The sequence below is a fragment of the Raphanus sativus genome, chromosome 8 (genome assembly GCF_000801105.2).
Source record: "Raphanus sativus cultivar WK10039 chromosome 8, ASM80110v3, whole genome shotgun sequence".
Lineage (NCBI taxonomy): Eukaryota > Viridiplantae > Streptophyta > Magnoliopsida > Brassicales > Brassicaceae > Raphanus > Raphanus sativus.
Window position 1 is genome coordinate 23,355,595 of NC_079518.1, and position 19,535 is coordinate 23,375,129.

At 30.9% G+C, this 19,535-nt stretch overlaps 2 protein-coding genes across 2 annotated transcripts; one reads left to right on the plus strand and one right to left on the minus strand.

The window, feature by feature from the left end:
* The first annotated feature begins 4,330 nt into the window (after positions 1-4,330).
* Positions 4,331-5,748, plus strand: LOC108820317 (uncharacterized). The gene is made up of 4 exons (XM_018593273.2): positions 4,331-4,591; positions 4,798-5,065; positions 5,188-5,471; positions 5,559-5,748. Exons 2-3 carry the CDS (start codon positions 4,804-4,806, stop codon positions 5,466-5,468), a joined length of 543 nt encoding a protein of 180 aa, XP_018448775.2. The 5' UTR covers positions 4,331-4,591; positions 4,798-4,803; the 3' UTR covers positions 5,469-5,471; positions 5,559-5,748.
* Positions 5,749-5,891: 143 nt separating this feature from the next.
* Positions 5,892-13,761, minus strand: LOC108818691 (CBL-interacting serine/threonine-protein kinase 17). Its single transcript, XM_018591613.2, is given in 12 exon segments — positions 5,892-6,089; positions 6,168-6,305; positions 6,391-6,507; positions 6,587-6,691; positions 6,790-6,824; positions 6,827-6,974; positions 7,319-7,498; positions 7,574-7,654; positions 7,749-7,856; positions 7,937-8,008; positions 12,657-12,719; positions 12,823-13,761. Coding segments are annotated over 12 exon segments (1,260 nt in total). The 5' UTR covers positions 12,988-13,761; the 3' UTR covers positions 5,892-6,041.
* Between the last annotated feature and the right edge of the window lie 5,774 nt (positions 13,762-19,535).

The following is a 19,535-nucleotide window of genomic DNA, read 5'->3' on the forward strand; positions in this document are numbered from 1 at the left end:
TTCTCAAAACTAAGCCTCTTTTGGGTCAACAAGCTGTTCGTCCCATTTGGACGGTTTGGACCAGAACAAGACCAAGGAGGACAAATCGAAATGGGGCCGGAACGAGGCAGAACATGCCTTGGTCGATATGGACCTTTGGCTTGGATCGGATGGTTTCATTTTCTCTTATAACCATCTCATTTTCCCATTCTCAATTCGTTGGACCAGTAATCTCAATACACAAAGGATTTTCTTTATATACTATATGCATGGACTGATCTGGATCATTCTTATAGAACTCCTTTTACTAAGTATCACTTAGTCTTATCCTTTATATGCATTATATGCCTTATATGCAGCTGCCTTTCATTTCAGTCCATGAACAGCTCAGGAACGACACTGTTCTATGAGAACTTCTTTCTCATCTTTCAGGTATCTATATTACTTTTATATCCAGTGATATATATAATGCCTACTACGACTTTCTTATGTGTCCAGACCTTTATCAATTTCGATATTGGGTAGTAGCATCCACCACATAGGAGTACATCTCCTTGTTCCTTAGTACTTGTGAGTATCCTTGTGTGATCAAGCCATTCCTTTGAATGCTTTAAGTATGGACGACCTTTTGTCTATATGGTCATGTCCTATATCTCACGGTTTCATCTCCTCACAAGACTCATATGTTCACTGGTTAGATGGTGTTTCTTATATGTATATGGCCATACGCCCATCTCTTTCTTCTTTACTTTAACCCCACGTCCTTTTCTTTTCTTTATGAGTACTCTCACGTGGGTTCGTGATCCTCGCTTATATCTCTTATGCTCAAGTGCTTTCTCTTATGCATTTTATCACTTATGAGTGTGTATGTGTCGACACTTTATATATTGTTCCATCGCGTTCACTCGCGTTCATTGCGTTCCGGATATGTTCTAACGCGTTCCATCGCGTTCTATTCGCGTTCCAGACATGTTCTAATCGATTAGAGATTTCATTATCGAGGACCTTTTGTTACCTTGCAGCTTGGCGTCCCAAGCTACATGGTTTGGTACCTTAGATGTTCAGCTGCGCAGCCTTATCTCAATGTCTGGTCTAGTTTCCTTAGTATGACCTCGGATCTATCATTATGAGCACCTTTCTCTTTCTATCTGAGGTTCCTTATATATGGAACATATTGGTCTATCTTGTATAGACTCTATAGCACTTGATTATGTCTCTACTAGGACTTTTATTTCGTGGTGCTAAGCTGGTATGACCTTAGTCATTCATTTCGGGTCTGTCTGGCTATCATTCTATGATTCCCTTTCTTTGTATGGGATTGGACGTCCAGTATACTCTTCTCTGGTCCGAGGATCTTTGCCAAGACAAGGATGGTCAATACTATTCCATTTCTCTTATCACTTTTATATTTACTTTACCAGCTTATTTCTTTCTCCTTGATGTTGGATAGTCGGATACATCTTGTATGTAATCCGTGTACCTTGGCCACAATCTGATCACCTATGTTTGGCTCATGGTCTCTTTGAATTCGTGGGAGAAAGACATTTTCTTATCCAACATATAATCCCAACTCATCTTCTTATGAGGTTTCATCCTAGACGGCACATATGCTCGTGGTGGTTTATACATAATTTCTTAGGATGGTCTATGTCTGGATCATGACCCTTTATCATTCTTAGATGAGATTATCTATGCTCACTTTAAATGGCCTGATGCATTTCATGTCTTATACATGTAAATCGTGTGGTGTCTCCAAGCTTATAGACTTTTAGTCTTAGGAATTAATATGTCCTTAATCAGATATCTTTGTGACCTCTGTCTGGAGAGTCAGTGAACTAGAAGTTCATACATCTGATTGTCTTTAAAGGACAATACGTCTGAGCTGTTATATCCGCAAGATTATAGTGTGTTCATGTATCATGGGGTTATCCTCTCTCCCCCTCATGAACATATTGTGATTTGCGGATACTCATGAATTTTATAGTCTAAACCTTATAGGTTATGGCCTGTTCGGCCAAGTTATCATGTTCTCTTTGGCTATCATGTTCATGCTACCACACGGGTGTGTATTCTCCCCCTCATGAACATGCTATAAAAATTCGTTTGTGTAAGAACACTAAACCACAGCCATTTTCGTGATGCTTGGGACAAGTAAGCCTCATGAGTTTCCCTTTGTGTACATGTTTCACAGCGTGAGATTTTATGGGAACAACTCTTTGTGCCTTTACAATATTAAACTTTGCATCAAGTTCGGACCAGGATGGCTAATCCGGTCATGCCATAAAGTATTTAAATTTCGTGGTCAACCATTCTGGTTACCTAGGCCTTTGTGCCTTATTATACTGATCCTTAGCATAGTTTTGATCAGTATATCCTCGACCTCTTTTTTATGCCTTGGGCGATTTTTCTTTCAAAATTTGTAGGAACATTTATGTTTCCTTTGTTTGCCCATTGGTTCAATATGGAAACCATTCACTCTTTAAGCTTTATAACTCAATGGGTCTTTCATATGGGTGATCAAAATTTGTGCCCTTTTAAGACCATGCCTTAGGCAGAGGCTTTGACTATCAAGTCATATCACCTTTCATTTCTAAAATAAGATGATGGATTTATAAATAAAACATAAAGCAATTCATATAAATTTAGGAAATGACAATTCATAAATAAAACACCAAATCATAAAACAATCTGAAATGATGCATGCTTATATGCAAGAATCAAACGATAATGATGCATATCCGATTTTAAGGGTTTGTAATTATCATGTCCGATTTTAATGGGGTTGGATAATGATGCATGTTCGATAATTATCAGTTCCAAATTCAAGATGAGAATGAATCTAAAACAAATATCCTAGATTGACATGAGCTTGCAGGTTCTAAACAATCATCAAGAAATCGACAATGCACCAGTAAGAACACATGAAATCAAGGCAAGCAATTTCGATTTTAACTTAGGGTTTTCTACGTCCTTGAATTCTTTTACTCAAATTTCGATTTCTAGACAATGTTTCCATATTCCTTAATCAGATAAAAGGTAAATCTAGCAGCCAAGGTCGAAATTAAGCAAGCATAGCAATAAGGAAATCAAAACAAGGTGATTATGCAAAGTTTCCATTTTTCTTAATGTTTCCAATTCTAAGCAATATCAAGTTTTCCAATTTTTTTTTTCAAAACAATCACCATGGAAAACAATCAAGCAGAAGACAATCAAAAAACAATTTCAATTGTTAAACAATCCTAGCACCCGGGTTCTAGGTTTTACGTAATCAAACAACCAAACAATCAATCATTAGGTTCCATCTAACAACCTAATGCATTCTTTCAACCTAACAGTTCTATTTGGGATTCCAATTTAGGTTTCAATCTTTATCAATCAACCAATTCAATTATGGGTTCTTTGTATTTTGAGTTTTACCTAAACTTTGTAGAACTGGACCATCGAGAGCAGGAACAAGTCGGATCGCGAACTGAATGACCGGAACGGGCTGGAACAAATCGTGTTTTAGGTTTGAGAAAAAAAACATCTTGTAGCTTTTAGAGACGGTTTAGGCTTTGATTAAGGTTTTGACGGCGTTCCTTAGAATGGATGTAGAGAGAGCGTCTGAGATCGGATTGATGTAAGGTTTGCGGCGCTGGATTCGTCTCTTCACGAGATTCGATTTGATATATTACTCGTCGTCTAACTCCTTACGGTTTGAGAGATAGAGCAATTTGAAGTTGCGGCCGAATTAGGGTTTTGAATCAAGTTGACGGCGCTCCTTGTAATAGACCTTGAGAACGCGTCCGAAATCGGATTGAGATGAGGTCGTTGGCGTTGGATTCTTCTCGTCGAGATCTTGAATTGGATAGGTGGCTCGTCATCTGATTCCTCACGGTTGGAGAGATACGGCGGTTTGAAGTTTCGTCCGAAATTAGGATTAGGGTTTCCAAAGTAATGTCGACGGCGGCTATTGTTTCTGCGCGTGACAGCGTGCACGCGCGTCTCTGCTCCGATCTGCAATCCGTTTGTGACAACTTGTTCGTATCGTCTTCTGGCTCTACACAGTTTGGGAAATACGCCTCTCTGAAGTCTCGTCAGTTTTTAGGTAGCTCGGATTTTAGGGTCTATCGTGCTGATAACGTGTTGTGAAAGTAATATTTCTGTTATCTTATTTCATTATAGAAATGTTCCTTATATATAAGTTACATGTCGGTTATGGGCTAATACATAAAAGCCATGAATGGGTCAAGACTACAAATACATAAACTAATGGGCTGGACATCCACATAAGCAATTATTCATAACAAAAATAAAGATTTTACAGCGACGCTCTACCAATGTTCGAATTATAACTTTTTGATGAAAATAATATAAAAAGAAAAAGAAAAAGCCGAGTCTTCTTCGTGGCAAACCTTTGCGTCTGGCAACACTCTACCGAGTCTCCACTCTGCTTGCTTTGCTTCATCTCTTAGGGCTAGCCACAGAAAGAAAGCGCAAGTCTTTGAACCCTCACCTCTTCGATTCTTCTTTGATAATTAGTTTTTCTCTTCTTCTTCTTCTCTCCCCTCTGTCTAGTCGCTTCTTTGTACGGATTATCTCAACTGGGAACGATTCGGTTCAAATCTACTTGGTTAGTGACGAATCCAATAGATACATGATTGTTTATTTCAATGCTGATTATCTATCATCTGTTCAGATCCGACATTGGCGATTTGTTGAAATCTAGGGTTTCTAGGATTCGAGATATACGTTTATTGTATCTAGGGTTCTTTTAGCTTAAATCGAACTTTATCTTCTTTAGAGTTTAGTCTGATTGTTGTAAGACTCTTTTTACAGGGAAGTATGAGTTCCTCCACTACTACTGGTGTCACTGTGATCTGGGACTTTCAGTATGCTTGGATCCCCGAGGGTTACGATCTCCGCACCCTTAAGACGAGCATCGAAACCGCCCTGAAAAGATGCAATCCAGATTTCTTCATCGAAGGGAAACTGCGTGCTGTTGGACATGCTTCCGGAGATAAACATCAAGCCATTACAATGCTCCCTGATGACATCAAATTCTCCCCCGTCCGACCCGATAACATTCGTACTCCAGACCCTGAAGGTATCAATCTCTCATTTGATGCCTACTTGAGTTGGTCTTATTGTAGATCTCTTGCCAATTTCATTTTTTCACACAATTGGTCTGATTTACAACTTGAAATATTGTTTTTTTTTTATTCTCAGATCAAACTGCTTTGGAACTGGTTATGAAGCTCACCATGAAAGTACTTGCCAAAGCGACTAACATTTTGGTCATTTCTGGAAACTATGATCTGATGGGTGCGATTAATGGATGGAGACAAAGGAATATCTTTATGATGTTGGCCCTTCCTGAAAGCTCCTCCTCCTCACCAAGCATCTACCATTGTGCCAACTTGACTTGGCTTTGGGCTTCGGAAGATCCTGAGAGTGCTGCTGCTACCATGGTTAATGGAGGTGGACCCATCCTTCCTGCCCCCGTGTAAGAGGTATAGTAATCTAATTGATGTTGCAGTTGTAATGCTATCTCCTAACATAGTTCCTAACGTTTTTTGTTCTTTTATTTCTTTTTGCAGGATGAGCTTATCAGTATGGTGGTAGATAAAATAACATGAACTCTTAGTAATATCATCTGTTTTAGTCTCAGACTCTCTCTTATGCTGCGCTGTTTTAGTCTTAGACTCTCTCTTTAGCTGCGTTATGTGAGTATGTATGATCATCTTAACTAATATGACTTTTGAGTAATATTGTAGTACTCCTTTTTAAGCTTCTGTCTTTATTTTCCTGTGTTGTTTTGAGAAGCATTGAGAAGATGGTGGGTTTGTCTGATTTGCAGCAACCCTTTGTTCTTCATGTTCTTCTGTTTTAGAGGAACATTGTTGTTCTCATTATCTTCCACTCTTATCAAAATCCAAGCTTAGTTACTGTTATTCACGTGAACTCATCAAATCTTATGCGTGACTCTTTCTTTTTGGCTGTACCAAGCTTATTCAAATAAATCTCTTTTTAATTAATTTTTCTTTTACATAAATCCTCTATCACAATGTTTGTTTCGGCTTTTATATTTGGGATGATGCGTCCAATTCGTTTAGTAATCTCTCGCACAGCTGCACTAACCCAAACAACAATAAGCTGTTGTAGAAAGATATACATAGAGGGTACCTATTACGAGAAGAATATATTACCTGTTTATATAGAGTTGGGTCGCCATATGATTTTCTTAGTTCAATCACATTTAGTGATGGGATTATCTCGAATACCTCTGCTGTTAATGATAACCCGCCTTGCCCTTTTTGGGTACTCTCTTCTCGGATTGCTTTTAACTGAAGCAACATCAGTTCTTACCACTTAAATTACTTACAACATCACAAGTAGCAGATAAGACAGAGCAAGAAGAGAGACTCTCACCATTATGTGTTTCTTCTGTACGTAGAAACCCATCGCCATAAGGATTGTTTTGATTTTTTCCAAAACATCATTGGCTAACCTATTTGACATGAATCTTATCTGCCTCTCTGATACTGTCTGAGTCAAAGTACATCTTTGTTGTGAGTAAATAACGATCTTGAAACAGAGTAAATGAGGACACTAATGTATTGTTTACCTCTGTTTCAAACAAACCGGAGAGGTCTAGAAACGGTGACATTCCAATCAGCTGAAAGGCGTTGATGACGGTTGGTGAATAATGGCTTCTCTCTTCTTCTGCTACCTTTATTATATATAACAGCAAGGCAAGACTTGAGAAAGGCAATGCACATTGATCCAACCAACATGATTGATGATTAATGAGACACAACAGATTCTTACATCTTCTGTTGAGGATGAATAATCTTCATCATCACAAATGGGCCGTAGTCGTGTCTGAACCAATCATTAGCCATAATACATGTGACTGTCATCCTTGTGACTGGATTTGGATCGAGCATTCTCTTGATCATGGTTTTAGCACCCGGTGATAACCATCTAGGTATTGGAGGGTCGCCTTTGGATATCTGAAAAGGCTATAACTATGAGATGTATTTCTTCAAAAAAATACACTTTCTATTTCTTAAAAAGTGTCATTTTTACATAAATATTTTCTACACAAAAATGTCATTTTAGAATTCAATGTAAATTATAATCACTTTTAGGTTAATATTAATTACAAACAACATTGATTTTGTAAATAATTTTATTTATTTTAAATACTATTGGTTAAATCTGTGTAATTAATAAGAACATAAATACTTTTCAACAATATTCTTAATGTGTCTGGAAATGTCAAATAATACGCTTTAAGAAAAGAAATGAGAATAAACTAAACTGTCCAAAGAAGGGGAGAAAACAAAAACAGCACCTTCCGGCAAAGAACGGCGAGGTTTGTATCATCAAAAGGGAGACAGCCAGTAAGAATAACATACAAGATTACTCCACACGACCATATATCTGATGCTGCACCATCATAGCCCTTGTTAGCTAGAACCTCAGGCGCGACGTAATTTGGACTACCACAGGTTGTATGTAGCAATTCAGCTTCCTGACATGTCAAAACAGAAAAACATTTGAACATGAACCTTTTTCTGCTAATGTATAGATACGTTTAGGATATTACCTTAAAATGCTGAGACATAGCACTAAGGCCAAAATCAGTGATCTTAATGTGCCCATTTGCATCAAGAAGAACATTCTCTAGCTTCAGAACATGAACTTCGATATCAGAACATTATGCGAAGACTACAAACAAAGTTTGAAGTTTTTGAAATACATGTATACACTGATAGACAGACCTTGAGATCCCTGTGGAAAATACCCTTTTTATGACAATAGTTTATTCCATCAATCAACTGCTGAAACATTTTTCTTCCTTCAGTCTCCGAAAGCTTTCCATTAGTGACCTGAATGATCATAGCATGTTTTTAGAAACCAACATTTGGTTAGCCGTCAAAAAGTCACTGTAGAAATACATGAATCTTACAATTCTGTCAAATAGGTCTCCTCCACTGACACATTCAAGGACCATGTAAATCTTGGTTTTGCTAGCCAATACCTGAAAGTGGACACAATAAATAATTGGCATATCAATGATATTAAAATATTTGAGGGATTATTAAAAAAAGTTGGAAAAATCCCTAAACTATCCGGAAAATTCTCATCCTCGAGCAAAAACCTAGACCAAGTCTATGTTGATTCAATGTCCTAAACTAACTATGTGGGTTGCTTGCAAGAAAAGTAATCGTTAATCTGGACGAATGATGGTTTTATAATTATAAAGAAATAGAAGTCAACAAGAATCGCAAATACTCATAAGTATTGGAAACTTGAAAATTGTTTCACGTAATTAAAGTGTGAAAACGAGTTTTACTGGACTTTATTAAATTCTTTATGAGGTCTACATGACAAGACTATTCTTTCTTCTTTTTCTTTTTTGGTTTTATCAAGACTGTATTAATACAGTATGATGATGCAGTTTTTTTTTTTTTTTTTTTTTTTTTTTTTTTTTTTGCTAAATATGATGATGATGATGATGATGATGCAGTTGTGGTGAGATGATGCAGTTGTGGTGATTATCAATATCATTACAAAAGATCAAGTGATCAATTTTTGGGACCTACGTCATAATCCGGCATTAAATCTATCGCCAGCCCAATGAATGACCAAATCTTAGGAGGAATATTAAAAGCACAACTATTCTATTAATTTAGAATACTATTTCATCTACTAAACTAATTCTTGATTATTAATATGTCTTATTTGATATATTATCTTATCAATCAAAAATCTAATCTATTAAATCAACGGAACATGATATTCAGAAATATATTCTCCTAAATCTACTCTTTAGAATTCAAAATTTTCAAAAATAAACAAAATATTATTGTTTTAATTATTAAACCCTATAATATGGTTTACATTTTATTTTTTTTATAGATATCCAAAATAATTTTTAAGAGGAATGAAAAAATAATTAGAAGTATGTTAATTTATTCTGCATAATAAACTGTTTAGTAAGGGTGATAATAAAAACAGTATTTTATTAAGCTCAAATTATTAACATTATATATATTTGTCAAAAATGTAAAGTTGAATCCCATATTATCAACATATAAACCCTAAAATTTGCAATAATTTCTTGTTGATTTTGAAAATTAAAAAATATTCCACGTTTTAACGCGGTAGTATCCTAGTAAATTAATTATACGTTAAGCATGGCAAACTATTTTTTGTTTCTCTTTAAGCATGGCAATTTAGAACGTGAAAAGACATTACTTAGAGCATCTCCAACTCATAACACTATTTTGTGTCAAAACCACACTATTTTAGTGTAATTTTAGCACTAAAAAGAGTTCTTCTCCAACCACAACACCAAACTTCACACTAAAAATTATTTTATAATATTATATGTATTTATCTTTTTATTTTTCATTTATTTATTTGTAAATTTTATTAATAAAATAACTGAATTGTATTTTAGTGGAGTGAATAGTGTTTTAATGTGATGAATAGTGTTACACCAAATTTAGTGTGAAATTATAGTGTTGCACTAAAATAGTATAATTTTTGCAGTCCTTTTAGAGATGATTTTGGTATAAAAACTATATTAAAATAGTGTTTTGCAGTTCCATTAGAGATGACCTTACGATTTAAATCAACTCATCAACACGATTTTTAATAAGTTCTTCACAACTTCTGACCACAAAAAAAAAGAAGATGCTTCTTCACAAGAAAACAAACAAAGTTTCACTGTATTTTTCGTCAAAACTTTCTAATTAGTAACAAAAACAAATGATGGAGGGCCCGAATATTTGATGGTACACCCATGTATGGTTTTAAAATTATACTAGATCTTGACCGCCCAACCGAGCGGGTATTTATTTTATGTTTTTAGTTTTTATTTATAAATTATATATTTGTAATATTTAAACATAAATTTAGATTGCAAATTAACATTTGTAGTTATAATAAAAATTAAAAGTTTAAAAAAATATTTTGATATAAATTTTAAATTCCTAATTAAAATAATATAGAAATGGGTCATAATTTTTTCCAATTCCAAAATCTTAACATTCGTAATAACAAATAAAATAATTTATAAATACATAAAATATATAAACATATTTGAAATTAAAATAAATTTGTTAAAAGAAAAATCTTACGCCATTGTTGTTTATTTCTATAGTTTGACCCGTGGCCGTATAAATATTTGCTTTCACTTCAAGTTTTTTTCTTTGTTCTAATGATAATATATATATATATATATATATATATATATATATATATATATATATTATATATATATGTGTGTGTGTGTAAATTAATATGTATTACATAATTGTTAGTATAACATTTTAAAACAATTTTTTATTTATTACTTTAAATAATTATATTATGTGATTTTAGTCGTTTATTATATCACAGTGTATCATATAAAATCTAATATTTATAACTAATTGAACTTATATTATAAAAGTGTTATACTAACAATTATAAATAAAATATTTTATATCTTATTTATATGATATATAAATTGATTTTGATGTGTGATTTTTATTTTATTATTTTTATTAATAAATATTGAAAAATATTAAAAGTTAACAAAAAATCTATAAGGAAATTTATTTTGGTTAAGATTCATTCTATTAAAGAAATCTATTATTTTAATTAGGAAATGACATTAAATATTTAAATCTATCATTTAAATAAAGAAAAGACAAAATTCTCTACTATCTTTGTTACCAAACAAAATTTAATTTTTTAAAGACTTTTAACCCTATTACCAAACAAAAGCTTAAAGTATTTCTACTTTAATAAAATAGATACAAAATCTGGACCACAGTTAATATAAAGACTGTATCAAACTTCGATTTTCTTATGCAGGTCATTTAACAATGTACTAGATTTTGATCCGCGCTTTCAAAGCGCGTATTTATTTTCCTTTATTTTTTTAAACTGACAAATATTTAGTAAATGTCATATTTTCATATATTTGTTTTTATAAAAGACTTAAGCTTTTTATCTTTCTTTATCGTATTTCGTATTAAATGAGTATAGACCTGAGCACAATATCCGGATCCGAAGAACCAACCCGAAACTGACCCGAAAATCAGGATCCCGAAAATCAGGATCCCGAACCCGATCAGACCCGGGATAAATATCCGAATGAGTTCTAAATTGCTATATCCAAAGAACCGGTCCTGAACCCGATCCAAACCGAGAACCGAATGAGTATCCTAAGATATCCGAAATGTGAATATATATCTAAAAATATATGTTATAATTATATTTATAATTATTTTAATATTTTAAATTAATATTATAAGTTAACTATAGTAGTTATTTCGGTACTTTTGAGTATTTTTTAGATAAAATATGATAGTTTGGATAAAAGTTTACCCAAAAAACTGTATAGAATGGATACTTTTTGGTTATTTTTGGTTAATTTTGAATAATTTGGATACAAAAATTTGAACTGAATCGGATACTTTGATTACTTTGAGTACAACTAACCGAACCCGTTTTAGATAATTTGGTTATTTGGTTATTTTTCAGGTTCTTATGCCTGAGAACCGAACCCACCCGGACCCTGAAAGACCCGATCCGAACCCGATCCAAAATTCTATAATACCCGAATAGGATTTAATTTCAAAACCCAAAAAAATCCGATACCCAAAAGAACCAATCCGTACCCGAACGTCGAGGTCTAATGAGTATTTATGTTTAGAAAATTATAGTTTATTTTTTAATGAATTAAGTTGGTATAACTCTGATAAATTAATTTTATTATGTGGTTAATTTTTTAAATAAAAAAATAATATACTTTTAATAAATATTTATACTTTTCAATGAAAAAATCATTTTTTAGGAATGCTTAAAAAATAATAATAATTAAGTGATTAATTTTTGTTTACTACACAAAATATTAAGAATGATTGAAAAGAATTTATTTGAACTTGGAGAAAAAATAAAAATTGGATCTGATTTCTTAATCGGCCCAAATGGCCCAAGAGAGATCTGAAGTGGGCAGTGGGCTGGATAAAAAAAATGACCCAATATAGATGTGTTATTAATATTACTTGATTACCCTTAAAGAAATATGCAATGTTAATAAAGAAAATGGTATTTTTAGTAAAAAATCCAATAGGATCCTGTTTTAATAGTATTTATACTCAGGTCGTTTCCATAAAATTATGCAATAATTACCTCCTGTAGTGTTTGGAATTTTTTTAGTTTTATTAAGACTGATATTTAACCAAAAAATGAGGCAATAGTGAATATGATTTGCCATTATCATTATTTAAGTCGCCATTTTTTTTTGGGACCGACCTCATAATTGAATTGGTCAGGTCATCAAATCCATCGTGAGCCAGCTAATGATCAAGACTCAAGCTACGACGACAAAAAAAAATAAAGTAAAAAAATTGATGATATGTTAAGCGTGTCTATTTAGCAACGTGAGAAGAAAGGTTAACCAAAATTAAAAATATCAAAGTGACTAGGATACACTTATGCGCAAGTAAACAAATCAAAAAGTTTCACAGGTTTAATGTTTAATCCTTGTCAAATGTATTCTAGCAAAAAAAGTGAAATAGAAAAACCTTACGTTGTAATGAGAATGTTATTGGTCACTCATATCTAGATTAAACGAAGAATTCAATCACAAGCATCCAATAATCTCCATAGGCTATTAAAACATGTACCTCATGTAATCTAACAATGTTTGGATGCTTCAAGATTTTGAGTGTACGTATCTCTCTCTTAATCTGTAAGTTCTCGAAATCAAGACTGTGTAAGAACTTGAATCCACCTTTAAGCCAATCAAATCTAGAGTAAGATAAAAAAAGTGTTGATTCAAAATGCAAAAACCTGAAAAGGGACGTTGAGGCGACTGGTACGAGACTTGTCGATGATTTTGACGGCAAACGATTGGCCAGAAACAGTATCTGTAGCGAGTTTGACTTTTGCAGAGTTCCCTTCACCAAGCGTTTCCCCAAGCTCGTATTTCCCAACACGCATTCCCTTCATCACCATCCAAAGTTCCAAACACACACGTACAACAACCAAAATCCTTTGAAACGATTGGATATGAGCAATATAGACTGAGTTTGACCTATGTATCTATGGCTTTGTATAAGACTGAGATTTGAAGAGGAGAAGAACTGAAGAAGATAAGAAGAGGGGTTGAGTTTTGGAGAAAACAACACGCCACTTCTCTTTTACTTCCTTCTTCTCTCTGCTTGGAAAAAGAATGTATCCGTGAGTAACAGAAACAAATAATATATTTCTGTAAACTATTTATGTTGTTGTCCTTTTATCTATCTATATTCATGACTCCATCACCATGACTTTTCTATTTCTAGAAAACATGATTAAAAACATTTTCAATTATTATCATGATTGACTTTTAGATCCTCAAAATTAATTTATTTGCTTCAAACCTCATTCAAAATCCTAAAAAACTTAGTAAACCATCCTTTGGTCACAATGCAATATGTAACATTTGCTGTATATTGAGCCATTTTCAATAAATAAAGAAAAACATTTTCTGGATAATATCGTATTTATTCAATACTATATGATTTTATATATGAGATTATATATTCATCTTTCGTGATATACTATACAGGATACTATATGTTTGAATTAGACAAGCAAATGCGCACTGAGACCATTATCGTACTAATCTTTAATATGACCAACCCAATTTTTATTCATCGAAGATAAGTTTTCTATAATATGAAAACATAGTGGCGGCACGAATTATTTGTTTTAAAAGTACTAGAATTCAAAGTATGAGTTTATTTCTGAAACTTAGCTCACACGTGTCTTTGTGCTTTGCGTGTGTACGGGTCAGAACTAGAAGTGTTCAACTCGGTAAAACAGAAGCAACTAAAAACTGAAGCGAACTGAAATAGATAACGTAGTTTGGATTTCGTAGTACCAAATATACCGAATGTTATTTTTAAGAAACGGCGGTATATAGATATAGTTTAGTATATAGACTGATTAAACCAAATATACCGATCATTTTAAATATAATGGTATAATTATAAGTAAATTATATAATATAATTAATAATATATTTTATTGATATGATCCTGGTACTTCAAATTTTGTATTTAGTAGTTTAATATTTTATGTTAAGTTAAAAGTTTTTTTAATTTTCTATCAAATAAAAAAAATTACTACCTTTTTGTTGATAAATATTTGTGCTAAGATTATTTATTTAATAGTATTATGTGTAACTCATATTTCTTATTTTTATTCTATAAAAATATTACTATTATTAATTTAAGCACAAATATTTATCAACAAAAAGGTAGAAATTTTTGTTTATTTGATAGAAAATTTAAGAAAAACTTTTAACTTACCATAAAATATTAAACTACTAAATACAACATTATAAGTAAATTATATAATATAATTAATAATATATTTTATTGATATGATCCTCATACTTAAAATGTTGTATTTAGTAGTTTAATATTTTATGTTAAGTTAATTTTTTTTTTAATTTTCTATCAAATAAGAAAAATTACTACCTTTTTGTTGATAAATATTTGTGCTAAAATTATTTATTTAATAGTATTATGTATAAATAATATATATTTCTTATTTTTATTCTATAAAAATATTACTATTATTAATTTAATATGTTTACTAACTATTTAAATAAATAAAAAATACAAATAGCCTATTTAGAAACCGAAATATCGTCTTATTACATTAAAGTCAATATCTAAGCATATAAAGTAAAATTCACAAAATATTATAAAAGATAAATATATTTATAGTTTTTTGGTATATAACTGGATAAACCGGAAACCGACGGTATATAAACTGAATTAAATCAAAGTAGATATGATTTTTAATATAGTAGCTATTTTTTATAAAACGAAATACCGAAAAGTCAAAAAAACCGAACCGAAACCGAAAAGATATCCAAATTGGAGACCCCTAGTCAGAACTTAAAAGGACAGTGTTTTTCAAGTACTCTACACCGCGAGCTGTTCTTTATAGTTTTTGGCTTTTTGTTTATCTTTATGCAATTTGATTTTTGGAACCATAAATATGCCTATCTTTCCGACCAAATATTATTAATATGCCTATCTTTCCGACCAAATATTATTAATATGCCTATCTTTCCGACCAATTTGATTTTTGGAACCATAAATATGCCTATCTTTTTAGAACCAATTATTATAAACCCAAAACTTGATACACTGCAACGTTGTGGTGATGGATACGAGGGGTGGATGTGTGATAATTTGATGAAAATGCTAATGAAAAATGCTCACTAGCTAGGAGAAGCTCTAGAAGGTGCTATCACAGCTTAATTACCCAAAGGAAGAGATTCTTATGTGTAATACTAATAGAAATTATGTGTAATAAAAACTAATGAGAATTGTTACTAAGTTATAGTTTTAAACTAATGAGAAATGTTGCTCAGTTATATAAGTATAAACATGTTTAGAGTAAATTTGTGCAGATTCTTTCCGACCAATTTTATTTTTGGAACCATAAATATGCCTATCTTTTTAGAACCAATTATTATAAACCCAAAACTTGATACACTGCAACGTTGTGGTGATGGATACGAGGGGTGGATGTGTGATAATTTGATGAAAATGCTAATGAAAAATGCTCACTAGCTAGGAGAAGCTCTAGAAGGTGCTATCACAGCTTAATTACCCAAAGGAAGAGATTCTTATGTGTAATACTAATAGAAATTATGTGTAATAAAAACTAATGAGAAATGTTACTAAGTTATAGTTTTAAACTAATGAGAAATGTTGCTCAGTTATATAATATAAACATGTTTAGAGTAAATTTGTGCAGATTCTTTGTGTTACTACAAAACAGACAATAGTCATTAACAGAAAACGAGATTCAAGGAAAAAAATATAAATTTTACTGGTCAATAAAGCCAGGACTACAACATACTCGTTCATGAACCCTAGTTCTACCTACTAATTCTATGGTCGAATTCTTTAATAGTTGATATTTTATTCTATGGATTATATTTCCTTTTATAGGTTGTCCATAGTCAATAATTAGATCAGATAGTTGTATATTCTGAAATATGAAAATATTTTTCCTTTTAGTAGAAGTTTTTTCATTTTACCCAGAAGCAAGGAAAAAACCCAACTCAGAAGCCATCTATCTTATTAAAACAGAAACATTATATTGGACCTAACATTTATTTTGTAAGTTTTTAAATTAAATACACCTTTATAGTTTATAGTTAAACATACATTAAGTCACTAATGTTCATTTCTTTATACTACTATCCATGTTTTCAAACAATATACTTATTTCTTTATACTACTATCAATGTTTCTAAACAATATATTTTTTATACTACTATCAATGTTTCCAAATAATACAATAATTAATCTTAGTTATTTTATATCTATCATTTTCTCTTTAAAATTTTGTAGAAACGTCATAATTTCATAAATTGCAAAATAGTGAACTTTAAAATTTCGATTATAAGATTACAAATTATGAAACTATTACAATTTAAATCCAATTAGATTACATATCGGTCATCCATCAGTTCAATCGGTTAGTCTCGGGTTTTAGTGATTTTTTAATATGAATATTTAAAAACATAAATTGAATTGTCAGATCTCCGGATTAACCGGTATAATCACAATCGGGTTGAATTTAAAAATACTGATTTAAATGCAAAAATATTTTAAATACACACTCTTTAAAAATAACCAAAATATTTGTTAAATTATTAGTGAAATTTTTCATCGTAAAATATTCCGCGCTTCAAAAGCGCGGGTCAAAATCTAGTAAATTATTAAGGCAGGAGAAGAAGGTAAGCATCCTGCTCAGAAGCAGACGAAATGAATTCCTCGACTAATTATCCTTTAACCTTTTGGCCAGTATCTTTCGATTTCATGGATGAACTTGGAAGATAATTTTTTGATATATCATGGTTTTACAAGTTTTGACCAAGATGTAAATCCTTTTTTAAAGCCTTTATATTAATTTCAAGTTATTTTTAATTACAAATCTAGGTATGTTTTGAACAAATTTGGAGATTTTGGAGCAAATAAGAGCTTGAAGAGAATTAGAGTAAAAAAATCAAGTCGATGTCGAACTAAGGACTTGGTTGTCCGTCAACATCCTTCACTTACAAAGCAATCAATTTGTTTTTAAGATGGTTTCAAAAATTGCAACTTTAGATCAAAACATTTTAGTATTTACAAAGAAATTCCAGACGAGTTTTTGTCTTATATAATTTACTAGGTTGTAATCCGCGCGCGCGGAGTGATTGACTAAAAATTATTTTAAATTTATAGATGTTAGAAAATTAAAAGTTATAGTCATAAATATTATATCTAATAAGATGGTGAGAAATTGACCATGTTATATAATGTAATCTTTTTCAGTTTTATTTGTAATTGGTTTATGTGTAATTGAAATATATTTGAAGAAAACAAATTTATTAGAGTAAGCAAAGACTTATATAAATTTATTATGAATTTAAGCTAAAACAAAATGATGGAAAGTAATATATACCCTAATATATACCGTCGGTACTATATGTTCATTTCTTAATTCAGTTTATATACCGTCGGTTTCCTGTTTATCCAGTTATATACCAAAAACTATAAATATATTTTTATCTTTTATAACATTTTGTGAATTTTACTTTATATGCTTAGATATTGACTTTAATGTAATAAGACGATATTTCGGTTTCTAAATAGGCTATTTTGTATTTTTTTATTTATTTAAATAGTTAGTAAACATATTAAATTAATAATAGTAATATTTTATAGAATAAAAATAAGAAATATATATTATTTATACATAATACTATTAAATAATAATTTTTTAGCACAAATATTTATCAACAAAAAGGTAGTAATTTTTCTTATTTGATAGAAAATTAAAAAAAAAATTAAGTTAACATAAATATTAAACTAGTAAATACAACATTTTAAGTATGAGGATCATATCAATAAAATATATTATTAATTATATTATATAATTTACTTATAATGTTTGTATTTAGTAGTTTTAACAATAAATATATAAATTTTCATCGTATTAATTATATTATATAATTACTTATAATGTTGTATTTAGGAAATGACATTAAATATTTAAATCTATCATTTAAATAAAGAAAAGACAAAATTCTCTAATATCTTGTTACCAAACAAAATTTAATTTTTAAAGACTTTTAACCCTATTACCAAACAAAACACTATTTTAATGTAGTTTTTATACCAAACACAAATTTTAGGGTTTATATGTTGATAATATGGATTCAACTTTACATTTTTGACAAATATATACCGTCGGTACTATATGCTTAAGTAATAGGGTTAAAAGTCTTTAAAAAAAATAAATTTTGTTTGGTAACAAAGATAGTAGAGAATTAAAAAAATCGTGTTTGATTGAGTTGATTTAAATCGTAAGGCCATCTCCAATGGGACTGCAAAACACTATTTTAATGTAGTTTTTATACCAAAATCATCTCTAAAAGGACTGCAAAAATTACACTATTTTAGTGGCAACACTATAAATTTCACACTAAATTGGTGTGACACTATTCATCACATTAAAACACTATTCACTCCACTAAAATACAATTCAGTTATTTTATTAAATAAAATTACAAATAAATAAATGAGAAATAAAAGATAAATACATATAATATTATAAAATATTTTTAGTGTGAAGTTTGGTGTTGTGGTTGGAGAAGAACTCTTTTTAGTGCTAAAATTACACTAAATAGTGGGTTTGACACACAAAATAGTGTTATGAGTTGGAATGCTCTAAGTAATGTCTTTTCACGTTCTAAATTGCCATGCTTAAAGAGAAACACAAAAAATAGTTTGCCATGCTTAACGTATAATTAATTTACTAGGATACTACCGCGTAAAACGTGGAATATTTTTTTAATTTTCAAAAATCAACAAGAAATTATTGCAAATTTTAGGGTTATATGTTGATAATAGGGATTCAACTTTACATTTTGACAAATATATACCGTCGGTACATTTTAGTTGCCAATCCTAACTTTTAGCTTTCAATTTCAAAAATGATGGAAAGTAATATAATTAAGAAATGAACATATAGAAACAATATTAACTTTCAAAATTAAGCTGATCGAAAATAACAAATTGATGGGTTTTGACGTGTTGATTCCTTAATTGTAGAGTCTGGTACTTAAGTTAAGAGATTAAATGCAATTTGTAGTTTCTATTGTTCAATCAGTCAAGTGATCAAGATCAGTATGCGTCATAAAACCATGATCAATGCTTCTATCAAATCAATAGGGTTATATGATTAATATTCAAATACAAATTGCATCATATAAATCCAAAACACAAATATAACATATCAAAAAGTGAGGAACATAAACAATATGCACATAGGATAAATATAAATATATGTACACTGATATATTAAGGAATTATATGATAAACACAAGACAGAATGCAAGAAGTGGTACACAAACATGGATGTTCAAAATACAAAAGTTAGACCAAAGCAAGTGCAAATTCTGCTTAGTCATTTGAGGAGTTCTTGTTTGTTTGGCATTGCTG